Source organism: Cavia porcellus, unplaced genomic scaffold (genome assembly GCF_034190915.1).
Source record: "Cavia porcellus strain 051 isolate PalLab524CR breed Dunkin Hartley unplaced genomic scaffold, mCavPor4.1 scaffold_9, whole genome shotgun sequence".
Classification (NCBI taxonomy): Eukaryota; Metazoa; Chordata; class Mammalia; order Rodentia; family Caviidae; genus Cavia; species Cavia porcellus.
In genome coordinates, this window is record NW_026947492.1 from 65879842 (window position 1) to 65897439 (window position 17598).

General features: G+C 33.5%; 2 protein-coding genes across 2 annotated transcripts; both read right to left on the bottom strand.

Moving 5' to 3' along the window:
• Positions 1-2886: 2886 nt before the first annotated feature.
• LOC100727835 (olfactory receptor 51V1-like) lies at positions 2887-3690 on the bottom strand. Its single transcript, XM_023563119.1, has one exon. It carries the CDS (start codon positions 3688-3690, stop codon positions 2887-2889), a length of 804 nt encoding a protein of 267 aa, XP_023418887.1.
• Positions 3691-13264: 9574 nt separating this feature from the next.
• LOC100729710 (olfactory receptor 52P1-like) lies at positions 13265-14215 on the bottom strand. The gene has a single exon (XM_003465292.1). It carries the CDS (start codon positions 14213-14215, stop codon positions 13265-13267), a length of 951 nt encoding a protein of 316 aa, XP_003465340.1.
• Positions 14216-17598: the final 3383 nt, after the last annotated feature.

A 17598-nucleotide genomic window follows, 5' to 3' on the forward strand; every position in this document is an offset into this window, starting at 1 on the left:
TAAAATATTTTATTTAAGTTAAAAAGCTGGAAGCGAGGTAGATAAATTCTGCCTAGCATTCTTTTTAAATTTTTAATTGGCACTGAGTAGGTTTGCTCTAAATATGGCTTTGAGACTTGTTCTAGTTAAGCATACTATCATAAAATTTACAGAAATTTGAGTAAGATATAGTTCTTGGAAAAGACCAGTGTAATTGGAAAACTTTACCAAACTTATCAAGAAATTCAATAAAATTATTCCTGGTGCTTTCAAGGCTCAAGATATATAATAAACAATGGATTAATATAGACTATAACTTTGATCATTGTAAGACTTAATATTTAATACGTTTTTATTTATAATATAAAATAATAAGCCAGACAATGTAGAAGGGAGTACAGACAGAATTAAAGACAGTATGTTGATGTATGGAACTGTCAAAGAAAATACATTAAACTACAATTATTGTACATTACTTTTTATATAAAATTTTAAAACAGAAACAAATTCTTTCATTTTGGAAAAATTTCATGATAGTATTGTGCATCTATGTTAGTAATATATTTATTCATAGTAAATAATAAATAAAACGAAGCTGTAAATTGAAGGTTAATTGGATAATGATTAAGCAATCCTGTGTATGCCACAAGGGAATCAGAAAAACAATTGGAACAGAACAGTTATCTACGGATTCAAGCAACAAATGCAATAAAAGTCCAAAGCACTATTATAGCTGAATAACACATAAAGGATTACATTACTTATCATCTTGTTCTCACTTTCTCTTATTGGCAAACTTGTGTGGCAGATTAGAGTACAGTGGCTTCCAAAAGCTTCAGGCAGTGGATGCAGGTGGCCCAAAATACACAAGAGGGTACGCTTGACAAGTGATGGATGTATCCTGTATGTTGATTTTGATGCTTGTTTTATGACTGTCAGTATTTGCAAAGTTGCTGCACTGTGTATATAGATCTAACATGAGTGAAATACTGTTGATAATTATACTTTGACAAACCAGCCTAAAATATTAAGTATTAGATAAATTATCAGAATAATAATGTTTTAATGTAACAATATAAGCAGAATCTAAATGTGTATACTTTAACATGCAAGACATCATTGTAGAGTGCTATGCCTTTATCATACAAATGTTTTATGGTGGTCACACAATCCTTTAAAAAATTTGTATGACAAAAAAACTACAGCTGTTTGTGATGGCACACATGTGTAACTCCAGCTCTGGAGAGGCTGAGCCAGGAAGACTGCCTGGAGTTCAAAGCAAGACTGCCCTACATAATGAGTTTGAGTGTAGGCTGAACTGTAGCAAGATTCCCTGTCTGAAAATCTTAATTAATTATTTAATTTATTAATAAAGAAATCCATAGGAAAAGTTGACAGGAAAGAGCCGTCATGCAATTCAAAAGTTGAACCATGTAATATATTCAAATCCATTATGTATTACCTTCTAAAGTTTTGCATATAATTTAACCTACATAGAAAAAAATCCATTTGTTGATAACCTTGTACTCTGTTTTTACATCATGTGCTATGTCTTTCCTTGGTTTTGACTGACAGCTTTGTTGTATCATGCTTGATTTTATTCTCTTACAAAAAAAAGTAATACGTTCTAAAGGAGCCACAAAACCCAAAATGTGTAAATTTTGTTGTAGTAAAGAGAGGGAAAGAAATGTGCCCTAAAGGATACAACAGCAAAGGTGTTTAGGTGTGTTAAATAGAAGACCATATTAATATTTTTGATTGGATTACTGAACACAACTGTTTGCAGTCTCACTGTTTGAATGTTCGCTTTGTGTGCTTTGATCCTGTGACCTGAAACACCATTTCTAAGATGATAGCAAGCAATCTATTAACTGGTGATAGCTTACTGGTTTTTTTTTTTTTTTTTTTTTGGTAGTTCTGAATTACTTGTACCCTTACACTGTTTTGATTTGTTCTGCTTTTTTTCCCTCTTTTTCCTTTTAAATAAAAAAGAAAAAAATCCATTTGTACAATATAAAATAAAATCTATTTCAGAGACTTAAAAGACTGAGTCATATGAACGAGGCATTTATTTTATATTCTTTTATCTGTGACCTGGAAGTTGAATGAAATTTGACATACACATGGATTGAAAGAAAATACTTTCAAATGATCCAAATAATCTTCTTTTTATGTTGTTTTATTATAAAGAGAATAAAACAAAACAGAGCAAAGCAGATCAGAAGAAAACAATGCCAATAACCTTCTAGTAGTACTTGTTGTTTGAACATTTGATTTTAGAAACAAATTACAAAAGTCAATTTATTTCACTGTGGTATTTGGTACTTAATCAAAATCTCCATCACTATTCATAGCACTGGCTTGGAGACATTGTTGAACTCTCCAACTGCTGTCAATAATACACTGCTGAGAGTTGTTTTTCTACTTAAAGAACCAGAACTTTTTAAGATGTTCATTCCATTATGTGCTTAAATAGTTGAACTAAATGTGTGTATAGATTCATGCACAAGATACATAGCTACAGTCTTCAACCAAAATATTTTTTAAACTTTTAGAAATTATGTGAAGGAATTCAGCCAGTAAAATCTACTTTTTTCATTGAGTGGTACAAAATACTTTTAATAATTGTAAACCAAAGGTGAAATGATTATTAGAGAAATTATATCATGTATTAATATGACTCACCACTTTGTCTAGATAGACTGCTATACACAAAATTGATTACCAAGTATAAAGATAAATTCATAGCTATACAATGGTTGCCAAAAGGGACACAAAAGTGACATAAAATGACACTAAAATAGAACTGAGTAAATTCATATTTAGTTACTTGCAACTCTGCTGCTCACTTTTAAATATTTTCCCATTGGATTTCAACACTTAAGTTCCTTTGGAGTAGAACAATCTCTATATTCTCTTTTGTATCTGCTTAGTCTTGATACTGTAATTGATGGGGTTCATCAAGGGAGCGGGAAGGATACAGATATTGCCCATGAAGATGTGAACGAGTGGGGAGAGGTGTTTTCCAAAGCAATGCACCATGGTCAGACCAATGATGGGGACGTAAAAAACCAAGACAGCACAGATGTGAGACACAGAAGTCTTCAAGGATTTGACTCTCTCCTCCCAGAATGCAACGCCTAAAACTGTGTACAAGATCATCCCATAGGAGATGAGGATGAGCACTGCATCCAACAGCAGAGTGCCGATCACCAGAGCCAAAGCGTAGATGCTACTGAAGTGGATGTCTGAGCAGGCCATTCGGAGTAAGTCTTGGTGCAGGCAGAAGGAGTGCGACAGGATATGAGGACAGCAGTAGTTTAAAAACTTCAGGCGGATAATGGCTGGAGGGATGAGTAAAGAACTCCTACCTAAGGCTGCTATGCTAATCCTCATGCTTTTATCACCAGTTAGGATGGAGGAGTACCTCAGGTGGTTGCAAATGGCAATGTAGCGGTCAAAGCACATAGCTAGGAGGACTGAGGACTCCATCAAGGACAGAGCATGGATGAAGTAGGACTGAGCAATGCAGGAATCCAGTCTGACCTCTTGAGTGAACCTCCACAGGATGCCCAGCACTGTATGGACGGTGGACAGCCCCATGGACAAATCAGTGAGGGCCAGCATAGCCAGGAAATAGAACATGGGTTTGTGGAGGATCGGCTCAGTTCGAATGACATGGAACACCATGCAGTTTCCCAGGAGCACCATGGCATAGATGAGGGAGAAGGGGTGGTGACCCAGAGATAGTCAAATTCTAGGCCTATAAAACCAGTAGAAACAAATCAATAATTACTGAGATTGTATATGTACAGGGTAAACATTAATAAACCCTGAAAATATGTACAAAGTTATTGGAAGTTACACAGGTTTTATATATCCTATGTTTAAGTAATGTTTGCCAGCTGTGGGATGAAATGAAATGTAATACTATACTTTGTTATTTAGGATAAAATTTTTTTGCTTTTATATACAAGGATATTATACTGAAACAATTGTTCATCTTCTGTTAGTTGATTCTAAATACCTTGTAATACTGTCATTCCCTTGAACGGGTTTACATTGTCTTGATATGTTTGATGCTACAGTATATGAAGTTATACTCAAAAATGTTAAGGAAAGAGACACTATGGTAAGTACTTTTATGTCAGGATTATCTTGTGGTGAAATACTATTTTGCTTAAATGGTTATGTTTTGACCTGTGCTGTTTTGTTGTTATGCCCTCTTTTATCTCAATCTCCTTTTTTTATTATTTGCTTTTACATTTTTATCCTTTTAATTAAGGGAAAAATAAATAAAAAATAGCAAGATATATTATAGTAACCCATTTTGATTTCCTATTAACTTGATTTGAAACCCTGTATTGCTCTCACCATCTTGTTTTGACTGATCTTTCTCTATTCTGTTTTGCTTGATAGTACCAAATTCGAAAGTATAGGCAACAACTGTGAAGACAATAAAATTCATTATGACGCCCATTCTGGTTGACTACTATCTTCTTTTGAAGACCTGTAATGTCTCCAGTTATTTGGTTTTGTTCTTTACTTTTTTGTTCAATTTTATTGTAACTGATGATATAGGCAATTCTTTTTAAGATAGCAAGAGGCATTATGGTAACCATTGTTGATCACCTTGTATTATGTTTTTACATTATCTATTATGTCCACCATTTTGATTTAACTGACTCTGTTCTGTTATGTCACATTTGGTTTTACTCTCTTCAAAAAAAAGTAATAAGAACTGTGGGAGTAATAAAACCCAAAATGTGTAATTGTCATTATACAAAAGAGAGGAAAAGAAAATGCTCTAAAGGATATAACTGCATGTATATTTAAGTGTATAAGATAGATAACCATATTACTGAGTTTTGTTGGATCATTGAACAGAACTGTTTGCAGTCTCACTGTTTGAATGTCCACTTTATATGCTTTAATTTTATAACTTGAACAACTATTTTGAAGATGACAATATGTAATCTATTAACTAATATGATTACAATATGTAATCTATTAACTAGATGACAATATGTAATCTATTAACTGTTCTATTAACAATATGTAATCTATTAACAGTGATTTCCTACTGTTTATTTTTTCTGAAATTCTGTATAACTTGTACCCTTTTTCTGTTTTTTTTTCTTTTTCTCCTTAAATAAAATTTAAAAAATATCTTTTGCTATTGATACGAAGCTTGCTGTGCTAGTGATAGGGATACAAGAAAAGCAGAGAATTCGATGCAGAAATTCTAATGCTAGTGGACATTCCGATTTAACCTTCAGGCTAGGCATCTGGGAGTCTCTGTTCAGTCTTAAGACAACGCAGGCTCACAGGTGTGCAGTTCTGCTGTGTGGCACCCCTCCCAGGGGACTGAGAAATACTTAAGTCGATTTTATCTTCTGTATCACAACTGTGCTTCTCAGTTTTTGCAGCATTACCCATAATCCCAAAGGAAATGGACTGTAAAGTACTATACCTTGCAGGACATGAAAATTAGGCAAAAGAAAGTTAACAGTTAAGTGAAATTTGACCTTTTCCCCACTTTCCATATTTGGCCCATGTAAGGCATTTACCCCGTTACTACAAATTTCTTCTTTGCTTTTATGTATCTTTCTATCCCATATTTTATATCAATTCTGAATCTTGCAATATTGCTACTTCAGACAAGTTTCATGTAAAAGACAATGCATTTGACATACATTTTATCTTCTTATATTTCTTCACCTTTGAAACTACCCATGAAGAATGAGTTGAAAAATACTTCATCCACATAGTTTGCTGGAAGAATTTGTGTAAAAATGGTATAACTCTCTTTTTTAAATAACAAGTGAGGCAACTTAGACCTGGCATTTTCTCTTCATCAATGTTTCTGTCTGAAAATAAAATGGGGTTAATATATTTAGCTATACTCAGGTTATACATTCTGCTCGAATGCAAAAGTGGCTTGTTGAATTCTTGAAATCGGTCTACTTTTCGTAGGCTTTTACATTTCTTAGAAAATTGCCTCAATGTTAACTCTCTATCCTTTCACACCAGAACAATCTGATGTGAAGTTATGTTTTATTCACAATAAACTTGGATGTTTAATTATTTTTATCAGTCTAGGAAGATTATATTTGATATTTTCAAAATAATAAGTATTTCTTTGGATCTTCCCTATTATTTTATGTTCCAATGAATTTATATCTCATCTGATTTTTTATTTTTGTTTTTCTGTTGATTACATGTTTAATGGGTTCTTTTACAATTTTTCTCAATTTTAACTTGATTCATTTCTATTGTCTTCAAATTTCTAATCTTCAGTGTCTAAACTCTTATTGTTCTCATGGTATATTTCATCTAAAATATTTTAGTGTTCATTTCTAAAAATTAAAATAATTGCTTTGGTATCTTCTTGGTTTTTACTTTGATATTAAATTTCAGCATAATTACCATTTGCAGGATTTTTTCCACTATTATATTAGCATCGTTTCTATACTAAAATCTTTGAATTAATTTGTTTTCTCATTAATTTTTAATCCTGTTGCTTCTATATATGCCTGATAATCTTTGGATTGAATGCCACCTATTGGTAAATTAACTCAGGCAGTTGCTGAATGATTTTGTGTTCCTATATACATTCTTGAAGCTGTTCTGGAGGAAGGATATGAACATGGTATCAGACTGATCAGTTCTGACCTCTCAGTCAATGTGTAGACTCCACCAAATGCTGTGGAATCTTAAGATTTTTCTATCCTGACATGTACTAGTAAAACTCTTTCCCACTGTTTTCTATTTGTAGTTACTACATAAAAAAAACTTTGAGTGACATTTCCTGAGTCTCCAGTAGTATCATCACATGGACATAGCCATCAGTACCATACTGCATGCTGGAGGGCTCTGTCAGTCTTCAACTTTCTCTGGCTGCTCAGCTTCCCCTATTTAGTGTTTTTTTTTTCCTTCAAAATATAAATACTTTCTCTCCCCAACACTCAGATGCTTTGGGTCATTTTAGGAGTCTATCATGCCCCTTTTTGGTTGCCTTTGCTTATCTTGTGGCCTTGTAGCTTCCTTAATTCTATAAGTCAGGAATGTCTCAACAAATTTTGTCAGATGTATGAGGCATACAGGACCCCAGCCACCTACAACCCAAACAGAGCAACACCCAGGCATATAATAATAAAAATTCCAGAAATTCAATACAAGAACAGAATATTAAAAGCTGTCAGAGACAAGAAACACCACTTACAAGGGAATACCCATCAGAATTACAGCAGATTTCTCTGCACAAACCATCAAATAACCCGAAGAGTGTGGGGGGAAATAATTCAAGCTTTGAAAGATAATAATCTCCAGCCAAGATTGAGATATCCTGCACAACTGTCCCTGGAAATTGACGGAAAAACAAGGTGCTTCCAGGATAAAGAGGAACTGGGGGAATTTGCAACCACCAATTCAACTCTACAGAGAGTATTGCAGGATATTCTAAAAAAAAGAAAAATACAAAGAATCCAGAAATAGTGGCGGGAGGCCACAATGAATGGAGCAGAGAACAAAATGAAGAAGACAAACTGACAACTAATGACAGAAAAAGAGCTCAACAGAAATGAGGCAGAGAAGATTGGATGATAGGAACAGCTATTTTGGAGAAAATGATGTCTTAATAGGTAATACTGATTTAGTATCATCTTGTTTTGAATTCTCATCAAGCTTTTGTTCTTCTGTCTCCATTGGTCTAAACAGGTTGTATCTTATTGGATTTTATTATGCATGATGGTATAAGCAAAAACTTTTAAAGACAAGGAGATTATATGGAAACCATTGTTCATTTTCTGTTAGTTGATTCTAAATACCCTGTAATGCTGTCATTCTCTTAAATGGGTTTACATTGTTTTGATATACTTGATGCTACAGTATACAAAGTTATACTCAAAGATTTTAAGGAAAGAGACAATATGGTAACTACTTTTATGTCAGGATTATCTTGTGGTGAAACACTATTCTGCTTAACTGGTTATGTTTTGATCTGCGCTGTTTTGCTGTTATGCCCTCTTTTATCTCAATCTCTACTCCATTATTTACTTTTTTATTTTTATCCTTTTAATTAAGGGAAAAATAAATAAAAATAGCAGGATATATTATAGTAACCCACTTTGACTTTCCATTATCTTGATTTAAAGCCCTGTATTACTCTCACCATCTTGTTTTTGACTGATGTCCCCTTATTCTGTTTTGCTTGATAGTACCAGATTCGAAAGGTTAGGCAACAGCTGTGAAGATAGTGAGATTAATTATGACACCCATTCTCGATGACTTTTATCTACTTTTGAAGACCTACAATGTCTCCAATGTTTTGGTTTTGTTGGTTTTGTTCTTTACTGTTTTGTTCAATTTTATTATAACTGATGATATAGGCAATTCTATTAGATATAGCGGGAGGCATTATGGTAACCATTGTTGATCACCTTGTATTATGTTTTTACATTATCTATTATGTCCACCCTTTTGATTTGACTGACTCTGCTCTGTTATGTCACATTTGGTTTTACTCTCTTCCAAAAAAGTAATAAGAACTGTGGGAGCAATAAAACCCAAAATGTGTAATAGCCATTGTACAAAAGAGAGGAAAAGAAAGTGCTCTAAATGATATAACTGCATGCATATTTAAGTGTATAAGATAGAAAATGATATCACTGAATTTTATTGGATCATTGAACAGAACTGTTTGCAGTATCATTGTTGGAATGTCCACTTTACAAGCTTTAATTTTGTGACTTGAACAATTATTTCTAAGATGACAATATGTATCCATTAACTAGTGATTTCCTACTGTTTATTTTTTTCTGTAAATCTGTATAACTTGTACCCTTTCTCTGCTTTTTTTTCTCCTTAAATAAAATTAAAAAAAAAAAAAACAAATTTTGTCAATATCACTTGTTCATTTGTTTCATTTACATATTGATTACCTCTCTTTCTGTTACCAGTGGTTTAAGTTTTAACATTGAAATTGAGGTACAGGGCATGATTCTTCATAGTTATTTGCTACTTAAAGACTTCTCAGTGTGGACATTCAGGTGACAGATAAGAAGTAGGTATATACTGTTTCTGATTAAGACGTAAACTTAAGAAATTGTCATATGAATAACCATCGTAAAGCCTCTGTATATACCTACATGAAAGCTTCTGTATTTTAAAATTAATTTTAATATTTAGTGAAAAATCTAGCCTTAAGCATTTTTCATTCCTCCTCTTTTTTTCCTTTTTAACATCTTTATAAGTGCATTTAGTTTATGTTGAGGGAGGAAAGTGTTTGCAGTGTTATAGATCGTATGTAATGTGTGTGACATAAAGAGGAAAAGATTACAGTGAGTCAGCGATTTTCATCATTCAATCCTTAAATTAACAGAATGTGTAATATTGGAGGCAGCTAGTTTTTGTATATTAATTATAAACAATCCGCAGTGTGTTAATGGGTATACATTGTGTCTGTGTTAAAATTCAACAAATGAACAGCCAATTTGGGTTTAAAGCCTTTTATATTTAACTCTATCTCAGCATCAATAAGAATACAATTTGACTGACATAGAGAGATGACCAAGACTGAATTCTATGAATGCTCACAAAGTTAAACTGATATTTTATGAGTATTATGGAACAACTGAATCATTAATTCAGAGATATCAATGTGTGATACAGTCTAATCACAAGGGTAAATATTCTTCTGTGAAATTAGAAATGTAAAATGATGGAGTAAGGTGAGAGAAACCTTATTTTGGGCTGCAATTAAGTTTAGAAGTTGTGTCCCTCTTCTACAAAAAGCACCCAACAAATAGATCTCGATTTTCAATTATGTATATTGGTGTTCCACTTTTAATATGTCACAGAAAAAGTGACTTCTAAAGAATGTAATATCGTATAAAGATTGTAATATTATTAAAATTGTGGGAATCATAAGTTCTTATAAAAATTGGAATGCATACAAGAACTAACTTGAGAGAATAAAGGAAATTGAGGGAAAGAAAACTGAGATACAACCTCCAAGGTTGTACTGTATAGGAAAAGGTAATTAAAGAAAACATAGACTAGGAAAGAGATATATTTGAACCATGAATACACCAACACACATACAATGCACATGCATGTGACATCTACAAAGTTTCATTAAAAAGATAATTTCAAGAAGATTACTTACTCACCACTTAAAACAGCTTCTCAAAAAATGAATACAGTGCTTCTTCCACTGGTTTCTACTTGATGTCTTGACCGGATGAACTAATACTTCTGGATAAGGACCTGAAGAAAGGTATAGTCAACATATCTATTAATTATCACAAAAAAGTTAATGTTCAGTGCACCAATCTTTAGCTGATAATAGAGATTGTGAGGTTTTTCACTCATGTTACTAGACGTACATCTTTTCTCCAGAATGATATATAAGCTTGCAGTAAGTAAGTATATATGTGTGATGAAGACATAAAGATCTAGACTCACTCAGAGTAGAGGGAAGGAGTTTTGGAGAGGAAGAGGGAGAGGGTCAGAGAAAAGAGATCTGAAACGTAAGATAAACAATTATAAAAGTCCTTATACGCATATGCATTACCAGACCTCCTTAAATGTCTCACAGGTAAAAGAATGCCTGAAAAATGTTACACGCAAAACCACATTCAATCTCTTTCTAAATCTAGGGGAACAGAAAGCAAGAGAAATGTGCTCAGCACACACTATCAGCCTCAGTCAGAAGCCCAGTCTGGGAGCTCTGCCAGCCTGCTCAGGCTCAGGGGTGCAGTCTTCAGGTTCATGCGTGGGTTTTGGTTGAGATCTCTGGTTTTCAGTCTGAGCAGTTCTGCATCTGGGATTTCTTTCTGTACATTTACAGAGTCGCTATGTTTGGAAATTATCTTCTCCTGGTCATTTTGAAAGCCAGGACGTCCTCCATGGTCCCATACACTTCTTAAAGCAACAAACTTTGCTTTCAGAACATTCATCCTAACCAAAATGCTAGGGATGTTTGGGGTTAATCTGATTAGAATATATGTTGATGTTTGTCTCATACACGAGTGGCCCGTCTGCCCACTAGAGTTTGCTAATGCAATGAATAACTTTAGCGAATTTTCAAATATTTAAACAGGTGTGTGTATTTGGGATAAATGATACTTTTTAATGTAACATTACTTTTATAAATGGCTTTATTTGAATTTTTAATATCTTGTCGATTTATACGTTTGTTAATAAGAGAGAGTGGTCTAATTTTCCCTTTTGTTAACAGTTTTTATGGCTTGATATTAGTGCTCCCTCTACTCGTATCTTGTTGTTCGTTTGTCTGTTGTGAAACAGGGCCTCATCATGTAGTCCACGCTAACTTTGAACTCAGTATGTCAACCTCTAGCTCATGGAGCTCCTCCTTCCTTGATCTCCCAAGTGCTAGGACTACAGGAGTGCACCTCCATGCCAGGCTTGATTCCATTTTTTTTTTTTCAAGAAATTGATACTATTTCTTTAAATGTTGTCTAGAATTTACCAATAAGCCATCTTGGCATATGGATTCATATTTTGGAAGATTATTATTGATTTATTTCCTAATAGATACTTATATTTATATTTCTTTTGCTTTGGTTTATGTTTTTATGAACCATATCTTTCAAGAAACTGACCCTTACACTCTTGCCAAATGTGTAGTCTAGAGTTTTTCAGAGTACTCACTTGTTATCTCTTCAATATCCATGTTGATGAGTCCTAAGAACCCCTTTGTTAGTTTTATTACTAATTTGTTCTATTTTCATTTACCTATTTGCCTGTCCAAAGGTTTATCAATATTTTAGATAGATGTTTCAAGAAAGCAAAGATACTTATATTTCTTCCCTATATTCAATTTCATTGCTAAATGTTTGAGATTTTATTACTTATTTTGTTTCACATTTTAAAAATTTTATTTTCATCCGCCTATTTGCCATACATAATGCTTACATTCACTGTGAGGAGGGTGTACATGTACATGACACTTCTTAATTCATTTTCTTCCCCCACCTTTCCTTCCTTGCTCTCTATCTTTTGGCTTGGCTTAAATTTCATTTTCTTCCCTAGTTCTTGAAGTTAGAAGCTTGTATAATTTACTTCTCTTGTAATGCATACATTTAATGTTACATAGATTTCCTGATTAAAAAGAACTTTATTATATCCCACGTATATTATTAAGTTGCATGATCAGTAGTTCAAAACATGGACTTCAATTTTTTCCTGGAAATAACTTCCATGACTTGTGTGTTGTTTAGGAAGGTGTTATTTAATCTTTTTTCATTTGGGGTTTTCCAGATATATTTCAGTTGATAATTTTTATTTAATTCCACTTTGGCCTGAGAACATATTTTGTACCATTTAAGTTTTTCCATATCTGTTAATGTGTATTTTATGACCCAGAATATGATTTATTTTTAGAATCTTGACTGTAAGCTTGAGGAAAATGTTGGTTTTGATGTTCATTGGAGCAAAATATACATGACAATCAGATCTGATAGAATGATGATGTGTTAATTCTTTCTTTACACATATTATTCTGCCTTATGGGCCAATCTCTGCAAGCTAGGAAGTCAAATTTCAATTGGAATTGTTTACATCCTCTTGTAGTTCTATCAGGTTGCCCACACATCGTGAAGCTCAGTTGTTAGATCCATGCACACTAAAGGTTGATAATGCATTTACAGATGACTAAGCCTTCATCGTTACATAAGATCACATTATTTTTATAATTTTCTATAGCATAAAGTGCTTTGGATAAAATGAATATAGTTGCTTGAACTTTGTTTAATTAGGTTGCATACATACTTTTAAACACTACTTTAATCAATATGTATTTGTATATTTAAAGTGGATTTCTTATGTACAATACACAGTTATGTATATAATGATTTTTCAGCCACTGAGAAAATGTTTACATTTAGTAGGTATATTTAGACAAATTATATTTACATGGTTATTGATACAGGTGAGTTAATTAAGATTTACCCTGTTTGTGGCTGTTGACTGTTCATTACATTTCAAAACTTTTTTCTTTCCTCTTTTCTGTAATCAATAGATAATTATTGAATTTTTATCTTAAAATAAAAATTTTAAAGTGTGTGAAAGCATGAAATAAAATTACAAAATTATTTGTATTACCAATTTACATAAAAAAATTAAAGTACAAAAAAATTTTACAAGATCAGATGTACCTGATAAAAATAATAGGTTAATTGGGAAATTTGAGCAAAAGGTAAAGGTTCATGCACTATGGCTTCATAAGCCAAATGCTGCTAACATAGTTTGTACTGAAATTTTATTTCTCAGAAATCTTGTTTGGAAAGAAAAGACCAACCACCCGGTCACGAATCTGCTTGGTCTTGACACCATATACCAGGGGATTGACCGCTGGGGGCACCAGGAGATACAGACTTGCGAAGATTATATGCACGCTTGGAGGCACTTTCTTGCCAATGCGGTGAGTTAGGAAGCTAAACAGTGCCGGCGTGTAGGAAACAAGTATAGTGCAGACATGGGCAGCACAGGTGCCCAGGGCTTTAGAGCGGGCATTCTGGGAAGAAAGCCGGAAGACTGCCTGGAGGATTTTGATATAAGATGTGGCTATGAGACCCAGGTCCAATATCATAACTGAAAGGGCTACAGAAATTCCATATGCTCTGTTAATAGCAGTATTTGCTCTGGCCAACTTCACCACAGCCATGTGCTCACAATAAGCATGACTGATGATGTATTTTGTATAGTATGGCAACCTCTTAATGAGAAGTGGACAGGGCAAAACCATAAGCATAGCTCGGCTGATACCAGCTAAGCCCATTTTAATGACCATTGATGTTGTCAGGATAGTTGTATAATGCAGTGGAATGCAGATAGCTACATAGCGATCAAAGGCCATGGCTACTAGGAAGGCTGACTCTATAATGCACAGTGTGTGGATGAAATACATTTGGGTGAGGCATACATCAAAGTCAACCCAGTGGGCATCAAGCCACAAGATGTCAAGCATCTTTGGAGCCGTGGAAGTGGCAAGAGCCATGTCATTAATTGCCAGCATGGAAAGGAAGAAATACATAGGCTGATGAAGGCTTGGTTCTAACTTGATGGTAACAATGATTATGCTGTTCCCCAGGAGGGTCAGGACAAACAGGAGGCAGACAGGAATGCCAATCCAGCAGTGAAACTCTTGCAACCCAGGAATACCAACCAGAAAAAAAGATGAAAACTGATAATGTGTAGCATTGTCTGTCATGGTAAAAATAAATTTTGCATGTTCATATACAAAATGTATGTGCAAAGCCTGATGTGATGAAATGAGGGTGACCTAGGATCCTTCTTGTACATAGAGATTCCAAAAACACTCCTTTAGCCTCTCTGGGGAGCTGCCTCTTCTCCACACTTCCATTAGCCTTTAAGTCAATCACTTCACCATCTTGATGCCCAATGTCTTCATCTGTATATACAAAATGGAAATTAACTTTTTATTCTTTAATTTCTTGTGAATCATTTTATTCCTCACTTTGCATTTTATTAGCAATAAAATAAACAGATCACCAGTTACAAAATGCTTCCATTATTTTTTCTGGTTTCTGTGGATTATGTGATAAAGTCTTAAGAAAAACGGAGGTAGCATCTCTCAGAGATTTTCAGTCAACTGTGAAATTGCACATAGTATTGTACGTATGCTCGGATGTCCAGTTGTTGTACAAAAGGTAATTGTATTATCAGTATATTAGTCCACTGAAAGCTTAATAAAAATAATTAAGAGTAAAAAATAAGAAATTCAAGCATCTAGATAAAACCAGTGTCCTTTAGAATGCTATAAATTACAAAACTCTACTAAACTCTATCTTCTCTGTATTATTTATTTTAGAATAGATCTTGCACATTTGCAATTTTGACGAAATATTAGAAGCTTTCCATGTAGGAAAGGAATATCCACTGATTGTAGTACTCAGCACATTAAAAATAGATTGCGGAGTTTGTCATTAAAATTGTTGGTGAGTACATTTCCTTTTGTTCCTTTCTTCCTACACACTCTCCCTTCCACTGACTCTTCCTTGCTTTATTCCTTTTAGAATTGTTTGTTCTCTTTGACTTGGCCTTTATATGCAATTAAAAGCAGGAACTTATGTGACCTTATTAATTATCATATATTATTGATCATATATTTTACACAATAAGTAAAAAGTGTTTTTTTCAGAACAATTGAAGAAAATTTAACTTTATTCATTTAACATAAAAAGGTACCACACATAAATTGTTCCCATGCACAGTAATTTTTCATTATATATTTTAAAATAAAATGCAACAATAACTTATTTAATTTACATAATAACTACGAATATTTTCACTGTTTCTGATATTAAAATTTAGACATAAATAAGCTTAGTTGCAGTAAGATTATTGAACCTGTTCTGTGTTCTGCCCTTGACCTACACCCCATCTACAGGATTTGGTATTCATTTTTTACCCCATCACATGGCAGTGAAGAAAAAATCAATCAAACTATACCTCCAGTTCTCCAATCTTCTTGTGTCCTTTGTTTGAAATTTGTGCTTTGGTTTAGAAAGTTGCTCACTAACCTTCTCTCTAAGAGATTTCCTAGGGAGTCCTCTGATCACAGTTCTTAAATGTACACACTTATGTTCCTAACAATCTTTTATTCTCCCAATATCTAAATTCTTTGGCCTTGAATTTCTCACATAGGGAAGTTAAATGAACACTAATGAATATTATAATTGATAACACATTTTGATCTGTATTTCTCAGAAATATCTGTGTGTGTAGAATAGGATGTGACTATTTTATTATGACACTTGTATTCTCCCATTATATGTGCACACTACTATGTATGCTTCTGTGTGAGGAAGAAAAAATTAGAATTTGAGTTAGTTACTGAAAATATTTTAGAGGAGTTAGAAGTCCAAAGGGTATTGTCTAGAATATAAAATCCAGTGAAATAGGAATAAAATATTCAAATGGGAACAGGAACTAAAGAGGGTAGGATGGAGAAAAGAAGGATGGAAAAAGAAAAAAGAAAAGAAGAAAAATGGAAATAAGACTTCTGTATTTAAGGAGGACAATAATGGTTGAAGGGACTGTATGGGAATGGGTGAAAAAAGAATCAAGGTATAACATGTACAAGTACAAATTCCTGGTGATGAATGTGATCATTATGTATATCAAAATGGGTCAATAATTTTAATTAATAAAAAGTGCTATACAGACTCCCATATCAGAAGTGAATTTTTTAAATCCAGATTTGTATCAAAAATCTAGGGAAATCAAATCTAGGGAGAATTAACTAACAGTATGGATAACTTAAACTATGCAAAGCTTTTATGTTTAATAGAAAAGGTAATTGGGACCTTTTTTAGTCGATCCGTGATGTTCCATAACTATTTCAGCTTTTGGAGGAATCAAAATTTCAAGAAACCAGTAGAGAACTGGTACCACAAGCAAAGCAAAACACCTAAAGTTGGAAACAATTTCTAACCAAGAAAATCATTTAAGAGAAAAATTAATTATTTTGTGACACAAGCATTTACTTATTAACAAATTGTATTTTAGTTGTCAATTATTTTTATTAAGATATTAATATGTATAGATATGAAGTCACCTTGCCTTAAGCAAAGGAGAGTTTTCCTGAAGACATCGGAATGTGTAACCGAGGAAATCTCAAGGACTCCTCCACGACCCACATTTACTCTACTGTGTATCTCCCTACCCTATTCTTCTGGTGAGTTTTGTGAATCTTCTGTGCTGTTCTGAATAAAATTAATGTGGTCTTTCAGAAGTTTTATGTGACAGCTACACTATCAGTGGAGGGATGAATTTTTGCCTTCACCTGCAGACTTTCTGTTCCTTGTGTCAGTCTCTGTTTCTGAAACATTTCAGAGCCATATTTCTTTTCCTACCTGTGCTTGGACATCTTCCCTGCCTCTGAGTCTGTTTGCAGAGTTCCGTGTAAAGAACCTTCCAATTCTTAGAACGAGGTATTTGTGGAACATGTGGCTGTTTCTACTTTGTGTTCTAAAATGAATATATATGGAGCAGCTCAGGGTGAATGTGCAAGGCTATCCCACAACATTTTACTTGGGTTCCTAACTACACAGAGGAAACTATTATGAAACACTGAGAGCAGGTTTTCACTTCTTTGTTTGTTTGTAGTAACAAGGATTGAATGTAGGGCTTTTGGGCATGCCAGGAAAGCAGGCTATCCACAAGCTCCTTATGCAACTTCTAGTCATGACTTGATTTGTTTTAATAGATGTTTTTCTGTAATATATTTTCTTTCTTCATATACGACTGTATTAATATACATGTGTATGTATGTGAATATACACATGCAAATGGATAAATAAGTAAATATTTTGCATTTTTATCAATTCTTTCCAGAGATTGTTTTTCTCCAATTTTACTTTGAATACAAATCAAAGGAATTAAAATAATTAAGAATAACCATATTTGTGTGCTACATTCTTTTTGAGCTATTTAATTTCTCCCAGGTAGTGAGGACAAATGATTATATCATGAAAAGGGTAATACCGATTGCCCACCAACAAGAGACCAAAACAGTGTGATTCATCTCTACAGATTCACCTTGATTCCATAATATTCTAGTCCATTTTC

What these genes read in the sequence shown, in the direction of transcription:
- LOC100729710 (XM_003465292.1), bottom strand. Translation starts at nt 14,215, where the DNA reads ATGACAGACAATGCTACACATTATCAGTTTTCATCTTTTTTTCTGGTT.
- LOC100727835 (XM_023563119.1), bottom strand. Translation starts at nt 3,690, where the DNA reads ATGGTGCTCCTGGGAAACTGCATGGTGTTCCATGTCATTCGAACTGAG.